This window comes from Plecotus auritus (assembly GCF_963455305.1).
Source record: "Plecotus auritus genome assembly, chromosome: 7".
In the NCBI taxonomy this organism is placed as follows: Eukaryota; Metazoa; Chordata; class Mammalia; order Chiroptera; family Vespertilionidae; genus Plecotus; species Plecotus auritus.
Window position 1 is genome coordinate 26,810,749 of NC_137774.1, and position 15,389 is coordinate 26,826,137.

At 48.5% G+C, this 15,389-nt stretch overlaps 1 protein-coding gene across 4 annotated transcripts in view; it reads right to left on the reverse strand.

Annotated features, from left to right (window-relative positions):
- Positions 1-12,472: 12,472 nt before the first annotated feature.
- The window catches only part of AKAP1 (A-kinase anchoring protein 1), a 33,467-nt gene continuing 30,550 nt past the window's right edge, over positions 12,473-15,389 (reverse strand). For all 4 annotated transcript variants that reach the window (XM_080681031.1, XM_080681030.1, XM_080681029.1 and 1 more), the window contains exons 9-11: positions 14,361-14,434; positions 14,059-14,121; positions 12,473-13,547 (exon numbers count right to left, since the gene is read on the reverse strand). In XM_080681031.1, coding sequence (XP_080537157.1) covers positions 13,473-13,547; positions 14,059-14,121; positions 14,361-14,434 — 212 coding nt within the window. In that variant the 3' untranslated portion in view covers positions 12,473-13,472. The remainder of the gene's footprint in view (positions 13,548-14,058; positions 14,122-14,360; positions 14,435-15,389) is intronic.

Below are 15,389 nucleotides of genomic sequence, written 5' to 3' on the forward strand. Positions count from 1 at the left end.
GTATTGTACTTGCATTACATACGTGTTTGATTTTATATATTTTCTATTTTCTCTTATATGATGTTATACCTTTATAACTATATTTAACACACTGTATATAATTTATGCATATTTGTATGTATAATTTTGCACTGACACATTTTATATGAAAGCACACGTGTGTGTTTATGTAGATAATACCAGATGTTGGCTGGGGTCTCTTGGCTCCCAATTGTGGGGTAACACTGATTCGAGCCCCCATTCCACAGGTCAAAGCTCTGGCCAAGCGTCCTCCCAACCCCCAATAATTGGAAGCTCTAGATCCCCAGCCTCCTCCTAATCTGCTCTCAGCCCTGTCTCCTGGCATCAGTTCACAAACCAAACACACTTCTCCCCCCTCCCCACACTCCTAGCAACTTCAGAGACAAGGCTGATGCCTAAAAACCACATTATCTGTGAACACTGAGTACAAGCAGCACCTCATAACAGACAGCTTAAAGTGGCACGGTGATCCTCCCGTCCGGCTCCCCCCTTCCGTCCCCTCCTCTTTGTCCCCTCCCTGTTGGACCATCTTCTCTGCCCCCAATTCTTCTCTTCAGAGAAGGGCATTTCTGCCTGCCCCACACCTCCTCTCAAACTCTCAGACTGCTCTGCAGAACAAAAGGCTGACAGAGGCAGTGGTGGCCACTGACAGCTTCCTCCTGCCTCCTGCATGTATGTACAGGTTTGCCACTCCACGGGCACGGGCACATGCACGCGTACTTACATGGTAAAGAACTGGACCAAACTGCTAACCCAAAAAGCAGCGCCTGGCCGGGCCCCCCCTTCCACTCCCTCCCCATGGGCCCTCCGAATTCCTGCCTCTCCCCCTCACTCTCTGAAGTGTCTTTCCTTCCTGTCCTAACTGTTGCTCTGGGTCCCCACTCTCTCCCTCTGGGGGCTGCACTTCCTGAGTAAGTAGCAAGCCAGCCGGTTTCAAAGGCTGAATAAACAGTCAGTAGAAATTAGCAGGAACGTTCAGAGAGAAGAACAAAGACTTCCGATGTGAGCTGGGGATGGAATCATAATTGCCCGAGAGGAGCCGCCGGGCGCCAGGCTGCAGGAGACACAAGAAGCAGGGATGTTGACAGTGGCGGAGACCGGCAGGTGCGCCACGGGTTTGATAAGTGGAAGGGCGAGAATTCTAATGGAATGAAGATGCTGAGGGAGAGGGGAATTGGGACTGGGAGAGGACAGACGCATGAGGAGTCCTGAAGGCAGCCAGCTGAGGACATGCCTGGACGGGGGTCCCAGCCTCACTCCCACCCCCCAGCCCAGCTCAGAAGGAAAGGGCCCCTGGAGGCAGAGGCCTGGCCAGCAGGTGTTTGGATGGTAGTCTCACCCTGGAGCCATAACTACAGCCCAGGAGGCATTCCATGGTGGTCCCAGGGGATGAGCAGAGGGGAGACCAGCAGTTGGGTCTTCAATGTGGAGGAAACGATGGGGATCCCTGGTCCAGAAGGAGGTAGACCCCACCCTGGAAGAACTCCCAAAAGCAAAGATGGCCTTGTCTCAGAGACTTCTACAGAGAAACATCCAGCACATGCTCCTGTCCTCACCCCCACCCAAGCAGCAGCTGAAGGACATAAACGAAATACTTACCCAGCACATACTGGGTGCCAGAAACTTCACATGTAATTCCTCCCACATTTGAGGTGGCACCATGGTTACAGATGTGCAAACGGAGGCCCAGAAAGGTTAAGTAACTTCCCTGAGATCACAGAGCTCTTAGCTGATATGCCGACCCTCACTGTCCCTGTGGACTGCCTTCGCAAGTTGGGAGGGTTCAGCCTTAGTGGTCAGATACCTTGGTGTTCAAGGGTCTAAAACCCAGCAGGATATGGCCTTTCCTCCATATGACCTCACACCATATCCTACTAGACCCAGCATGGATCCCCCGGAGTCTAAGCTGGGATGGGCCCCACACGTCCAGACCTCCTCGCCATGGTGGGTAGGCGGTCAAGTGCTCTGCCCGTGTTTCCTCATTTAACCTCCTCCCGCTCGGCCTGAACACACCTCCCTCTGGTTTAACGGGGATCTGAGGAAGGCCTTCCTGACAGAGCTGTGAGAGGCTGGAACCCCAAGGACAAGGAAATAGTCATGGAGTGACTTTCTGGGCATTTCATCCTCTGTTCACTGAGTTTTCACTGACCAAATATTTCTGAGGGCCTATGATGTTTCACATGCCAGAGTTTCAGAAACCTAAAAAACTTACGTCTTGCTTTCCAGGGATTCAATACCAAGAGGTGATGTCACAGCAAAAGGATACAAAATGTGCTCTGGGGACAGGCGGAGGCTGAAGGTGTGGTTTTGGAAATACTTCCTGCAGCGGGGACCTCGCCATGTGTTAGGGAAAGAAGGAAGAGCCAGCAGTGGAGAGAGTCCTGGGAGGCACAGGGTCAGAGACATGAAACTTTCTTCTTTAAAAAAAAAAAAAAATATATATATATATATATATATATATATATATATATATATATATCAACTTAGTGATTTCAGAGAAGAAGAGAGAGATAGAAACATCAATGATGAGAGAAAATCATTGATTGGCTGCCTCCTGCACACCCCACACTGGGGATTGAGCCCACAACCTGGGCGTATACCCTGACCAGGAATCGAACCGTGACCTCCTGGTTCATAGGTCGATGCTCAACCACTGAGCCACACAGGTGGAGCGAGACCTTAAACTTTGTGCGGTTTGGAAGGACTGGCATTGAAGGCCGAGGGTCGGGTGAGCCCGGAGGCCCACACGGGGCTCCACCGCCTTCAGGACGGCATCAGTGGTCTCCCCTGAGTGGAGAGGTCGACTGGTGCCCGCGTCAAACCTGGAACTGAGATGAAAGAAACCTCCCAGAGTGGTTTCCCTGAAAGAAATGGAGACGCCCTGCCTCCCGCAGGAACGTACGCGTTCCTGTTGCTAAGTCGCTCTGTGTTCTGTGTGTTCTCAGGTCCGTGGACACACCATAAATATTCATGGCCAGGAAATCAAGGGGAGGCCCACCTGCTCCTGGAGGAGACTGTCTGAGGCTCCTGACTTCCGTCCTCCTGCCTTTAAATGCTAAGTCAAAGCCCAGGCAGGGCTACTCCTTCTAAAACCCCCGCTTCCCTAATTTGTTTAACAAAAGACATGTCCATGCTCTGTGGCCTCTTAATTTCTGTAGATGTTAAAGTGCAGAGAATTAAAGAATCAATGGGCAATTAAGGAGGCACTGGCAGGTTCTGGCCAAGAGCATATTATTTATTTATTCAGCCAGCCACGCTCATTTTTAAAGCCTTAACTTTCCATTTTGTTTCTGACATCAAAAATAAATCAAACTAAACTGTACACATAGCAGAAAAAAATTATTTGCATGATGCATTGCCCCTATGAAGGCTCGGTAGCCACCTGCAAAAGGAATTTTTGTCTGTCAGGAAAAAAATAAAAAGATGTGAGTTCATTCTGGCACTGGCCTCCCCTCAGGACACAGATTGGATTGGAAAGATAGAAATAAGGTTTTAATTTGCTAGTGATTTTTCCACCTGGTCTCAAGCTTCTTTTTCAGTTCTGAGCATCCATTTTCCTGGATCGTCTTGAGAGGATTGCAAGATTTTAGTCCATTAACACAGCGGTGCTTTGGTGAAATTTCAAAACAGGCAGAAATAAACAGCCATTAGTGGGCACAAAGGCTGCCCAAAGGCTCCTGGACTGGGGCCTTTGCCCTAAAGTGGAGGTTCGCCAGTGGCACCATTTGACATCCCTTATCTAAAAAGAAAAGTACAAAACCACCAAGTCTCTTGTTCCTTAACTGCTCCCTGATTTGTAGTTCTGTCCACATGTGGACAATTTGGAATTGTTCCTTCACTCTCCCCTTCCCCACTGTCCCCCTTGCCCCTCCAGCAAGCCCTCTGTGCGGCGCATCCTACTCGCTCACCCAAGCTACCTCAAGGCCAATTCTAGGACAGCGATTCTCAAACTTCAGTGTGCAGCAGAACCACCGGGGTGGGTGTTACAACACTGTTTCCGATTCAGGGGTCTGGGGTGTGGCCTGAGAATGAGAACCCCTTGGAGAACCTGTTCTAAAACAACTACTGTAGGAGGGAATATTTCCAGAAACTTGTGCTGTGGCGCCATCTAGTGGTTCGAGACCAGAGAACTTCAGGACTAGCGTGGAGTGTGTTTGCTTGTATCTGTTTTTTTAGGTAAGTTTTTTATTGAAATTAAATGATCTCTTTTCACCCTCTGAACAACCACATGGCAGAACTAAGACTGGAGGACAGATCTTTTGAGGCCATAAACTCTACACAGAGCCCCCCAATTTGAGAAACGCTATCTGAAAGAGTGTGACCTCTAAATGGTGTTCCCTTACCCAGCCTTGCCACCCTTCAGAAAAAAACAAGTGTGGCTGCACTTCATTTAACCTGCTATAACCACAGTATTCGTCTAACATGTAACCATTTGTCTTCTCATAAAGTATATATGTATTTTCCATTGACAACACAGCTCATCTTGGACGAGAAACATTTCTTTTTTTATATATATATATTTTATTGATATTTTACAGAGAGGAAGGGAGAGGGATAGAGAGCTAGAAACATCGATGAGAGAGAAACATCGATCAGCTGCCTCCTGCACACCTCCCACTTGGGGATGTGCCCGCAACCAAGGTACATGCCCTTGACCGGAATCAAACCCGGGACCCTTCAGTCCGCAGGCCGACGCTCTATCCACTGAGCCAAACCGGTTTCGGCGAGAAACATTTCAAGAGCTCGACAACCCTGGTGGCCAGCGCCTGGTTTACTGAACGTGCAGTTCTCCACGTGGCGCGCAGTCCATCTGAACTCAGCGACGAAGGAAGCGTTCAGTGATCTGCGTGTCAGCATCATTTGTGAGCTCTTTCCACCAGGGCCCATACTAAGTGCTTGACATGCTTTATGCCAGTTCAGCCTCACATCAACTCTGCTGTGCTCTCAGGACTGAGGATGCTGTGGATCGACCGCTACCATGTCCACATGTCCACGTGGCCCGGAGGGCACAGAAGAAAGAAATGGGGCAAGAGTCCGAGCTGGGCTGCTGCAGGTAGTGAGGGCTCTGCAGGGAAGACAGAGGCTGGAAAGCTGGCACCCAATCAACAGAGACGATGGGAATGAGAATTTAACTCTGAAGCAGATTCGGAGTGAGGGTAGGAGTTAGACTGGAACTACACGTCTGGTTGGACAGGGCTCACTGGTGGCAAGCAACAGACACAGTTTAGGGATTTACTGGAGGGCAACTGGGCAACCTGGCAGAACTCAGCAGGCCTCGGGAGGGGAGCTAACTGGGCAGCAAGCGTTTAGAGCTGTCTCTCTGGACCAGGGTTCTCCTTCCCAGATGCATATCCGAGTCACCTGGTGAGCCTTTTAATGTCTCCATATGCAAATAACTACTGAAGCTGAACATATTCCTACCCCGTGGCCCAGCAGTGCCAGGTGCAGGCCCAAGAGAAATGAAAACAAATCCACCAAAAACACAAGAATTAATCATAACAGCTTCATTCATTACAGCCCGAAACTAGGCCTAAATGAACATCAAAGAATGGGTAAATAAGTCGTAGTGCATTCATACAGCGGAATGCACACAGCCAGACACCATGGTGAGCAGAAGCAGCAAGCGTCCTTAGTGGATGAGTCCATTCAAATGATGTTCCAGAACAGACAAAACTAATCTCAGAGCGATAAAAGAACACTGGTCACCCTGGCCAGTGTGGCTAATGGTTGGAGAGTTGTCCTGTACACCAAAGGGTTCGATTCCCAGTCGGGGCATATACCTAGGTTGCGGGTTCAGTCCCCAGCTGGGGCGTGTAGGAGAGGCAACCATATCCTCAAGTGAGGATAAAAAAATTTTTTTAATAAAAGAATACTGGTCATCGGGGAGAGGGTATAGACCAGAAAAGGGCATGAGAGAAGTCCTGGGGTCCAGGAAATTTTCCTCTATCTTCATCTGCTGATTACCCATTATAGGTAAAAATGCATCCCATCCCACACTCGAGATCTGTGCACTTTATGCACTTCAATGTATATATATTATACTACAAAGCTAATTTTTAAAAATATACCTCACTGCTTCATATACCACATCACTGGTTGGCTGCATCTCTGTTCTAGTCTTCACGCTGGGACCCAGGTGCATGGTCTAGTCTGCACCTGGAATGTGGCTGCTGACGCTAGGCCAGAGGGAGGGCACATGAGCCACACACTGCCTCTTGCAGTGTCTGCCTTGGGACGCACACCACCTTTACCCACCTGTCCTTGACCATGCCCAAGCTCAACAGCACTAAGACGTACAATCCTCCTATGAGGCGGGAAGCCGGAAGTTCTGGCAAGGAGACAGCCACTCCAGCAGGGATCCTCAGCTAACAGCTGCTGCTGTGTCAGGGCAGAAAGGAAGGTTCAGATGTGCAAGGATGCATGTGTGTTCTGAGAAGAAAAAAATTCAAAGAGACACTCCAAAAAAATTAGAAGCGAATCATAATTACGAACTCAGGAACAGGTACACAACAAACAATTGAGCAAGGAAGCTGGTGAAAAAGGAGGTTGGGCCAAAACATTTTTTGATAACATGACTCAAGTTTAATGTCACCATTAAAAGATCCTTGAGAGAAAGGTTTATGTGAGAAGTTTGGAATTCTGAACTGTATTCTGTATGTTCCAACAAAACCCAGGAGACAATGTGTGTGCATGTGTGTGTGTGTGTGCGCGCGCGCGCGCGTATTTTTATAGGAAGGGCAGAAATCTGACATTCTGCTGAGTTTCTTAATGTTTAAGGAGGAAGGACACCTTAAGTGATACTGAGAGAAATATAAATCAGAGTTATCAGAGTTATTGGCACAGAAATAAGATGTTAAATTATAAATTTACTAGAGGGGAAATTTTTAATCAAGCAAATAAAAAGGAAAAAAATTAGAAAATAATAGGAAAATGAACTAAATGGCAAATAATACTACAACAGCGATCACAATTAACAAGTTAAACTCACCTATGGACTTTGCAGATTTCACTTAAAAATAATCCTAGCCCTAGATGGTTTGGCTCAGTAGATAGAGCATCGGCCTGTAGACTGAAGGGTCCTGGGTTCGATTCCAGTCGAGGGCATGTACCTTGGTTGCAGGCTCCTCCTGAGCCTGGGCTCTGGTCAGGGCTCATGGAGGAGGCAACCAATCAATGTGTTTCTCTCTCATCGATATTTCTGTCTCTCCCTCCTCTTCCACTCTCTCTAAAAATCAATGGAAAAATATTCTCGGGTGAGGATTAAAAATAATAATAATAATAATCCTAGCCCTGGCCAGGTAGCTCAGCTGGTTAGAGCATCATCCGATACACCAACACTGTGGGTGTATCACAATGATTTGGTGTATGGGGATGTAACTCCATTGATTTCAGAGAGGAAGGGAGAGGGAGAGAGAGATAGAAACATCAATGATGAGAATCATCAATTGGCTGACTCCTGCACGATAGAGACTGCAACCTGGGCACATGCCCCTGACCGGAATTGAACCAGGACCCTTCAGTCCAAAGGCCAACGCCCTAGCCACTGAGCCAAGCCAGCTAGGGCAATAAAAACTTATTTTAAAAATAAAAAGTAATCCTAGCAACATGTTTATAAGCCCCTCACCTAAAGTGACAGAGAAAAAGGATATAAAATTCAAAACAAAGCACCAAAGAGGATACCAAAGCTATTTTAATGCTGATGAGGAAATATCTTTCATGAGCTCTTTCACAAAAGCTGTAAAGAGAAACTGGAAAACATGACAGAATCATTTAATTTTCTTACAAATGAACAGATAGTACAGCCCCTCCAACCCCCCCCCCCTCAAAAAAAAGAGGGTGGAGGGAAAGGGCAAAAAACAATAAATTTGAATAATTTACAAGCCCAATTTCACAGATTACATAAAACTTTATACCAAACCAACAACATGCATTATTCTTCAGAACATTGACCATGATCCCCTTCCCCAAATCATTCTGAAATTCATCTGGGAAAATGTGCAGAAGAACCCAGCACTTCCTCAATGATGTAAGAACACGCAGAAAGAAGGCTGTTAGCATTTGTGCGCCTGCAATCAGAGGACTATCCTAGTCCTGTGCTGTCCGGGATGGTTGTCTCAAGCCACCTGTGGCTACTGAGCACCTGAGCTGTGGTTAGTCTGGACAGAAGGCTGGAAGTGGGACATATACACACCAATTTCAAAGACTGAGTAAAGTAACTCATTAATATTTTTCATGTCCATTACATATTGAAATGAGATAGAGGGTCAAACTATTATTAATTACAGCTGTTTCTTTTTCCTTTGTATTATGGATCCTAGAAAAATTTAAATTACACTGGAGGCTCTTATATTTCCACTAGAGGCCCGGTGCACAAAATTCGTGTACAGGGGGCGGGAGGTGTCCCTCAGCCCAGCCTGCACCCTCTCCAATCTGGGACTCCTCGAGGGATGTCTGACTGCCCATTTAAACGGGCAGTTGGACATCCCTCTCACAATCCAGGACTGCTGGCTCCCAATTGCTTGCCTGCCTGTCCTCCTGATTGCCCCTAACCGCTTCTGCCTGCCAGCCTGATCACCCCCTAATCACTCCCCTGCCAGCCTGATTGATGCCTAACTGCTCCCCTGCCAGCCTGTTTGCTCCTAACTGCCCTCCCCTGCAGGCCTGGTCCCCCACAACTGCTCTCCCCTGCAGGCCTGGGTTCCCCACAACTCCCCTTCCCTGCAGACCCAGTCGCCCCCAACTTCCCTCCTCTGCCAGCCTGGTCACCCCTAACTGCCCTCCCCTGCAGGCTTGATCGCCCCCAACTGCCCTCCCTTACAGGCCTGGTCCCTCCCAACTGCCCTCCCCTGCTGGCCATCTTGTGGTGGCCATCTTGTGTCCACATGGGGGCAGGATCTTTGACCACATGGGGGCAGCCATCTTGTGTGTTGGAGTGATGGTCAATTTGCATATTATTCTTGTATTAGATAGGATAGAGGCCTGGTGCATGGGTGGGGGCCAGCTGGTTTGCCCTGAAGGGTGTCCCAGATCAGAGTGGGGGTTCCCTTGGGGTGTGGGGTGGCCTGGGCGAGAGGCCTGTGGTGGTTTGCAGGCCAGCCACACCCTTCCAGTGACCCAAGCAGAGGCCCTGGTATCTGGGATTTATTTATCTTCTATAATTGAAACTTTGTAGCCTGGAACGAAGGCCTGGGCCAGCCAGGGCAGGCAGAAAGCTTGGCTTCCTCCATTTCTGGGGGTAACTCAAGCCTCCTGCTCTCTCCAGCTCCATGGCTGCTGCCATTTTTGTTGGGATTTACTTATTTTCTATAATTGAAACTTTGTAGCCTTGAGCAGAGGCCTGGGCTGGCCAGGGCAGGAGGAAAGCTTGGCTTCCTCATTTCTGGGGGCAACTCAAGCCTCCTGCTCTCTCTAGCTCTGTGGCTGCCATCATTTTTGTTGGGATTTATTTATCTTCTATCATTGAAACTTAGTAGCATTGAGTGGAGGCCTGGGCCGGCAAGGGCAGGCAGAAAGCTTGGCTTCCTCCATTGCCGAGGAAACCCAAGCCTCCCTCCTGCTCTCCATGGCCGCAGCCATCTTGGTTGGGTTTATTTGCATATTTGCTCCTGATTGGCTTGTGGGTGTAGCAGAGATACGGTCAATTTGCATATTGCTCTTTTATTAGGTAAGATTGGACAGTGCTGGTCTAGAAATACCCCAATTCTCCATCTTCCTGCCCAAATGTCTCTACATTTCCCAATGAAGACTATGCTTTCCTTTGAGATCAGCATCCATTAGAAGGCTCACCCTGGTGGCCTAGATGCTACAGGTGTTTCCTGATCTGGTTTACATTACTAAAATTTTAATTTTTCATATAAGCAAAATGACTGATCTCTCCTGTTGTAATGTTTTGTTTTTTTCATTCAAAGTTTCAAAACTTTCCCATGAGCCGATCATTTACCCACAGTGGCATTTATCTGGGGAGACGGGAAAAGGCACCGTCCTCCTCCTGTGGCTTCAGAGGAGCCATGGCTGAGAGAACTGGGCAGGGGCAAAGCCTGGTTCTGCGTCTCAGCTCAGCTCCTTCCAAAACCCACTTTCTACCGTTACCACCTTCCACCTCCAGGGTCAGTCTGCCTCACTGGGTTGTCGTAAGGACCAAGTTTACCTATAAAACAGCGGTGTCCAAAACAGTGAGCACTTCATAACTCTGGCTACTGTTTTATCCTAAGCCTGTGATGGTTAGAAATACCGCTATGTGGCATAACTGAGGCTGTATGAGGTGTACCAGCACCCTAGAACCCAGCCTCCCATTTCTAGCAGGGCCCCGAGGACCAGAGGGGAGGTCGCTAACACAAGTATCTGAAGTGAGAACAGGCTGGGAACTCGAGCCTCCTCCGCCCAGCATCCCACTTCCCTCCGGCACCCCAGGCCACCAACCTCTCTCCAGCAATGGCTTTTCCCGGGAGTTTTCAAACACACTTAAGCTGTCCCCTGGGTGGTGCACAGGTAATTAATTCAAAGAACAAGTCTAAAAAGTACATGCCAGAATGGTGGAGCTGGACCTCTATAAATCTGTTCCTCCGTAAAAGCAACAAGATTGTCCTAGCCGGTTTGGTTCAGTAGACAGAGCGTCGGCCAGTGGACTGCAAGGTCCCGGGTTTGATTCCAGTCAAGGCAGGTTCCTCAGTTGCAGCTCCCAGCCCTGGTCGGGGGCATGCGAGAGGCAACCAATTAATGTGTCTCTCTCACATTGGTGTTTCTGTCTCTCCCTCTCCCTTCCACTCTCCAAAAATCAATGGAAAGAATATCCTCGGGTGAGGATTAAAAAAAAAAAAGCGACAAGATTACTGGCAAAATGGTCAAAATCAACTTTTCCAGAACCCTAGAAAGTAATCAAAGGCCCACACAATCGGAGAAGTGTTTTTTCAAAGAGTACATGCCTTCAGCAACCTCCAGCGTGTTCAATAAACCATCCCTGAAGGCTCAGCTGAAAGAACCTGAGACATGGGCAGCCCACCTCCTTTCCCCACTGCTTTCCCCTCTCCATGGGACCTTTATCCAGGGATGCCGACTTCATTGCTTGTCACCCAGGAGACATCCCAGAGGAAGCCCCTAGCTTTGGTCTCTGTTCATCCATCTCCTTATCTTCCTCCTTGCACCAAAACTGTGCGGTTCCCTCCATTAAAACCCCTCGATGGCTCCTGAATATAAGTCCAAATCTGCACACCAGGCTTTACAAGCTCTCCCCAAACTAGCTTGAGGTCTCCCGTATTTCCTCGCTGCTCCAGTGGTGAGGGCTGCACAGAAAAGGCCAAGGCCTGCTGTAACACGACTTGGCTGAAGCACACCGATCACCGCTGGGGCTGCGGCTACCGACAGCCTAGACTGCCTGAGAGCTCGTGTGGCCCCTCTGCACAGCAGGCCTAGGTCCATGATTTCACTTCATTGGCACCATTCACCACCTCTTCCTCAGATGAGGGAAACTGAGGCTTTAACCATGGGTTATCGAAGCTCTGCAGAATTCCTTCAGTGTGAAGGACCCTGGGGCTATCTCAGCTCCCTAGAGACCCCCAGGGGCCTGAGCCTGTCTTTGAGGAGGGACTAGTACAGGGGTCCTCAAACTACGACCCGCGGGCCACATGCGGCCCTCTGAGGACATTTATCCGGCCCGCCGAGTGCCGCTGCCTGTCCTGCTTAGCAGCCGATTCGTCCCGGGCCTGCAGTGCGCATAGGAATTTGTTCAGTTTTTTTTTTTTTTTTAAACTATAATCTGGCCCTCCAACCATCTGAGGGACAGTGAACTGGCCCCCTGTTTAAAAAGTTTGAGGACCCCTGGACTAGTAAGTCAAGATTTATCATCTGCTCTCGACATGTATGTATATTTTATATCATTCTTAGCACTACATGGTAATAACTTAATAGACCTTTAAGAATGCATAACCAGCCCTGGCCGGTGTTTCTCAGTGGTTAGAGCATCAGCCTACACATAGATGGATCGTGAGTTTGATTCCCAGTCAAGGGCATACACTAGGGTTGCAGGTATGCTCCCCGGTCGGGGCACATGCGGGAAGCAACCAGTTGATATGTCTCTCTGACATGGATCTTTCTCTCTCTCTCTCTGTCCCCCTTCTTCCCTCCCCTCCCCTCCCCCCCTCCCTCTCTCTTTGAAAGGCAATGGAAAAAGTATCCTCTGGTGTGGATTAACAAAAGAAGAAAAAAAAAGCATAACCAAAGAATTCTGGAAACCAGCACTTTAAATTCAAGCTTGGCTGTTTGAGCTACTCACTGGGGAAGCCAGAGGACGCTTGCTGCCACCTTGTGGGGCACGGAGGGGAAAAGGCCAGGCGGAAATTTCTGGCTAACCTGTCTCCAAAGAGCCATAGCTCTCCAGCCCAACCACCCTACAACCACCCTTTTTACTCCCCAACCCTTTTCACCATGAAACAAATGAACTCAAAGCTCTAGGGTATACAATTCAAGATTTATATAAGCTTAAGTTACTTATTTAAAATTGCACAACGCGGGAGAACAGTTTAAAAAAGAATCAAACACACCACTGCAAGGTAATTCAATGAGCTGCTTTTTTTTTTTTTTTTAACAAATTTGTACAGAAAAAAAAAAAAATCCTGGGATCACAATCTGTATCATACCGTCACCCTGTTTCAGTATTCGGGGCACCACGGGAGCCCCAGCGGAGGAGCTAATGGGAAGCTGGACTGCGGAAGTGGAAAAACCTTGAGTTCCCTTTGTTCTCCAGTGTATCTTGTATAAAATATTACATTTTTAAACACATATTTACATTGTTTGCACAAATAGAAAATGGTTACAAATCACAACCAGGCTTGGCCAGGTAACAAACACTTCCCTTCTCCCACGGACCAAGGCCAGAGAGAGGTCTGATTGCTTTGTATTTACATATGCATTAAAAAGTCTGCCTTCTTAGACACGTAAGTGAATTTATAAAAACTGGGTTAACATCATAAATTCATTTATGTCAGCTGTACAAATAATCAATACCAATTAGTTCATGTCCTGCTCTCTGAAGAAAGATTTTGAAGCAAAAGAAACCCTCTCAAACAAGCAACACATCCCTTGGCCTGTCTGCTCCAATCAGTTTGGCTTGGGGGTGAGGGAGAGTGGGAAGGAAGAGGAGAAGAATGGGGGAGAGGGGGAGAATGGGACAACTGGTTGAGACAGTTTTTCTTCCACATTTTTTTTAACAGCTTAGAACCAGGTTAACCCGACTGGCTTGTTAAACACCATCCTATGGCTTTAAAAAGAACCCACAGCTCCTTCCTTGTCTCAGAGACAAAACACCTTTCTCAACATGACTATAATATTTTTTTAAAGAGAAAAAAAAAGGACTTTCTGAGGAAGACAACATTTGTTATTCTGATGTAAAGTCTTTGCCTTGAGTGTCAAGCCCAATTTCAACAGTGCAAAAAAGACTCGAGCGGCTGTGGCAGGGGTCAGAGGCTTGTGTAGTAGCTGTCTACCCACTGAGCAAGTCCTCGCTCCACCAGCGACCGGTTTATCAACACCACCTAGAAAAGAAAGTCTCCTTGAAATCTCTTCCCACAGCACCCAGGGGCCATGTCTCAAGCCAGCACGATGCTCCCTCTTATAGGTCCAGGCGGCCACCGTAGGCAACAGGTGCACTAGTAATGGCGGTGGGGGTGTGACTCATTTTCTGGGCCAACAGGGACATTTAATTCCATATTATACTGGCATGAGGACAGACTTTCCAATGCCTTGAGAAATCTAAGCTTTAATACCATGCGATGGAGGAGAGGAAAACGCGATGGACAGAAGGTCCAGCAAGGCCCACCGACATTTTGGGCCAAATAATTCTCTGTTGTGAGAGCTCGCCTGTGCACTGTAAAATGTTTAGCAGCATCCCTGCCCTTTACCCACTCCCAAATGTGTCAACCACAAAGGTCTCCAGACATCGCTAAATGCCCCTGGGAGACCCTGGTCTGTAGTGACATCCTCTGATTAGCTCCACATTGATCATCACTGCTGGCCAGTAACGCAGGGAAATAGGACAGAACTTACTTCATCTCCTACCACGCTCCACAGCTGGATCAAAGGAATGCCAGTCGGACTGTAATTTGTCACCTGAAAACAAACAGAAAAACAAGTCTGTTTAGAAGTGACCCCATGTGCCTCTCTGTGAAGACAGTTAGCCAGCTCAAGGCAGGAACCACAGGAAGGCAGGCAATTGAAAGGTCGGCTCCCAAGAGGCCCAGATGCTGGATGAGTGAGGCCGGTGGGCCCTGCAGAAGCTGGGAGGTTCCTCAGACAAAGCCTGTGCAGCCTGCCCCCCCCCCGCCCCGCCCCCCGCACCAGCCACACACCTGAGCCAGCAGTGCTGTGTTTCCAGTCATCTCGCTCACAGCTGCATCTGCCTCGGGTGAGAAGTGCTCATCGTCTTTAGGAGAAGGAAAAGCAGCATTTAGACCAGGGGTGGGCAAACTTTTTCACTCGAGGGCCACAATGGGTTCTTAAACTGGACCGGAGGGCCGGAACAAAAGCATGGATGGAGTGTTTGTGTGAACTAATATAAATTCAAAGTAAAGGAGCGGATGGGGAGAGCAAGAGAACCGGATAGAACAGCCGGATCCGGCCCGCGGGCCGTAGTTTGCCCACGGCTGATTTAGACGCTCACTGAGGCCAGGTGCTCTTGTCACCTACACACTTCTAGGTGTGTTCCAAGTAAAAGGCCTCACATACTGCCACGGAGCCTGAGAACTTCACCTGAGAGAGCCACCAGTGTCAAGAAAGCCCAGGTCTCTACACACACTCAGGGTCCCTGCTATGTGCTACCCACATACAGAGGACCAGATGGACAGAAACTCTGCCTTCAATGGAAACATCATCACCACTGCTTATCTGGGGGCTGACCGGGCTGAGCATGTTGGATACGTTCTTCCACTGAATCAGTTAACATCTTACAAGATGGCAGGTGCTACCCTACTTTATAGGTGGGAACATGGAAGACAAAGGCAGAAGTTCAACCAGCTCTGAGAGTGGTGCAGGTGGAATTCAAACCCAGGCAGTGGCCACACAGCCCAATACGGGCAGTAACTATAGAACAGCAGGCAGGGCACTGAGGCAGCTTTCTTCCTCAGATTATAGAAGTTACATGCAAGAACACACCCAAGGCAAGAGATGGTAAGGAAGTGAGAGGCAGGTTTACGAAGGTCTGTGAATATCTTATGGAGGAGGGAGCCTTTCAGCTGGGCCTGGATAAGTCCTGAGACGGATAGAAATGGAGAAGAAGGCTGGGGCATGGGCAAAGTAATAAAGAGAAATAAAATTGAAGACCCTAGCCCTGACTGGTTTGGCTCAGTGGATAGAGCATCGGCCTGCAGACTGAAAGGTCC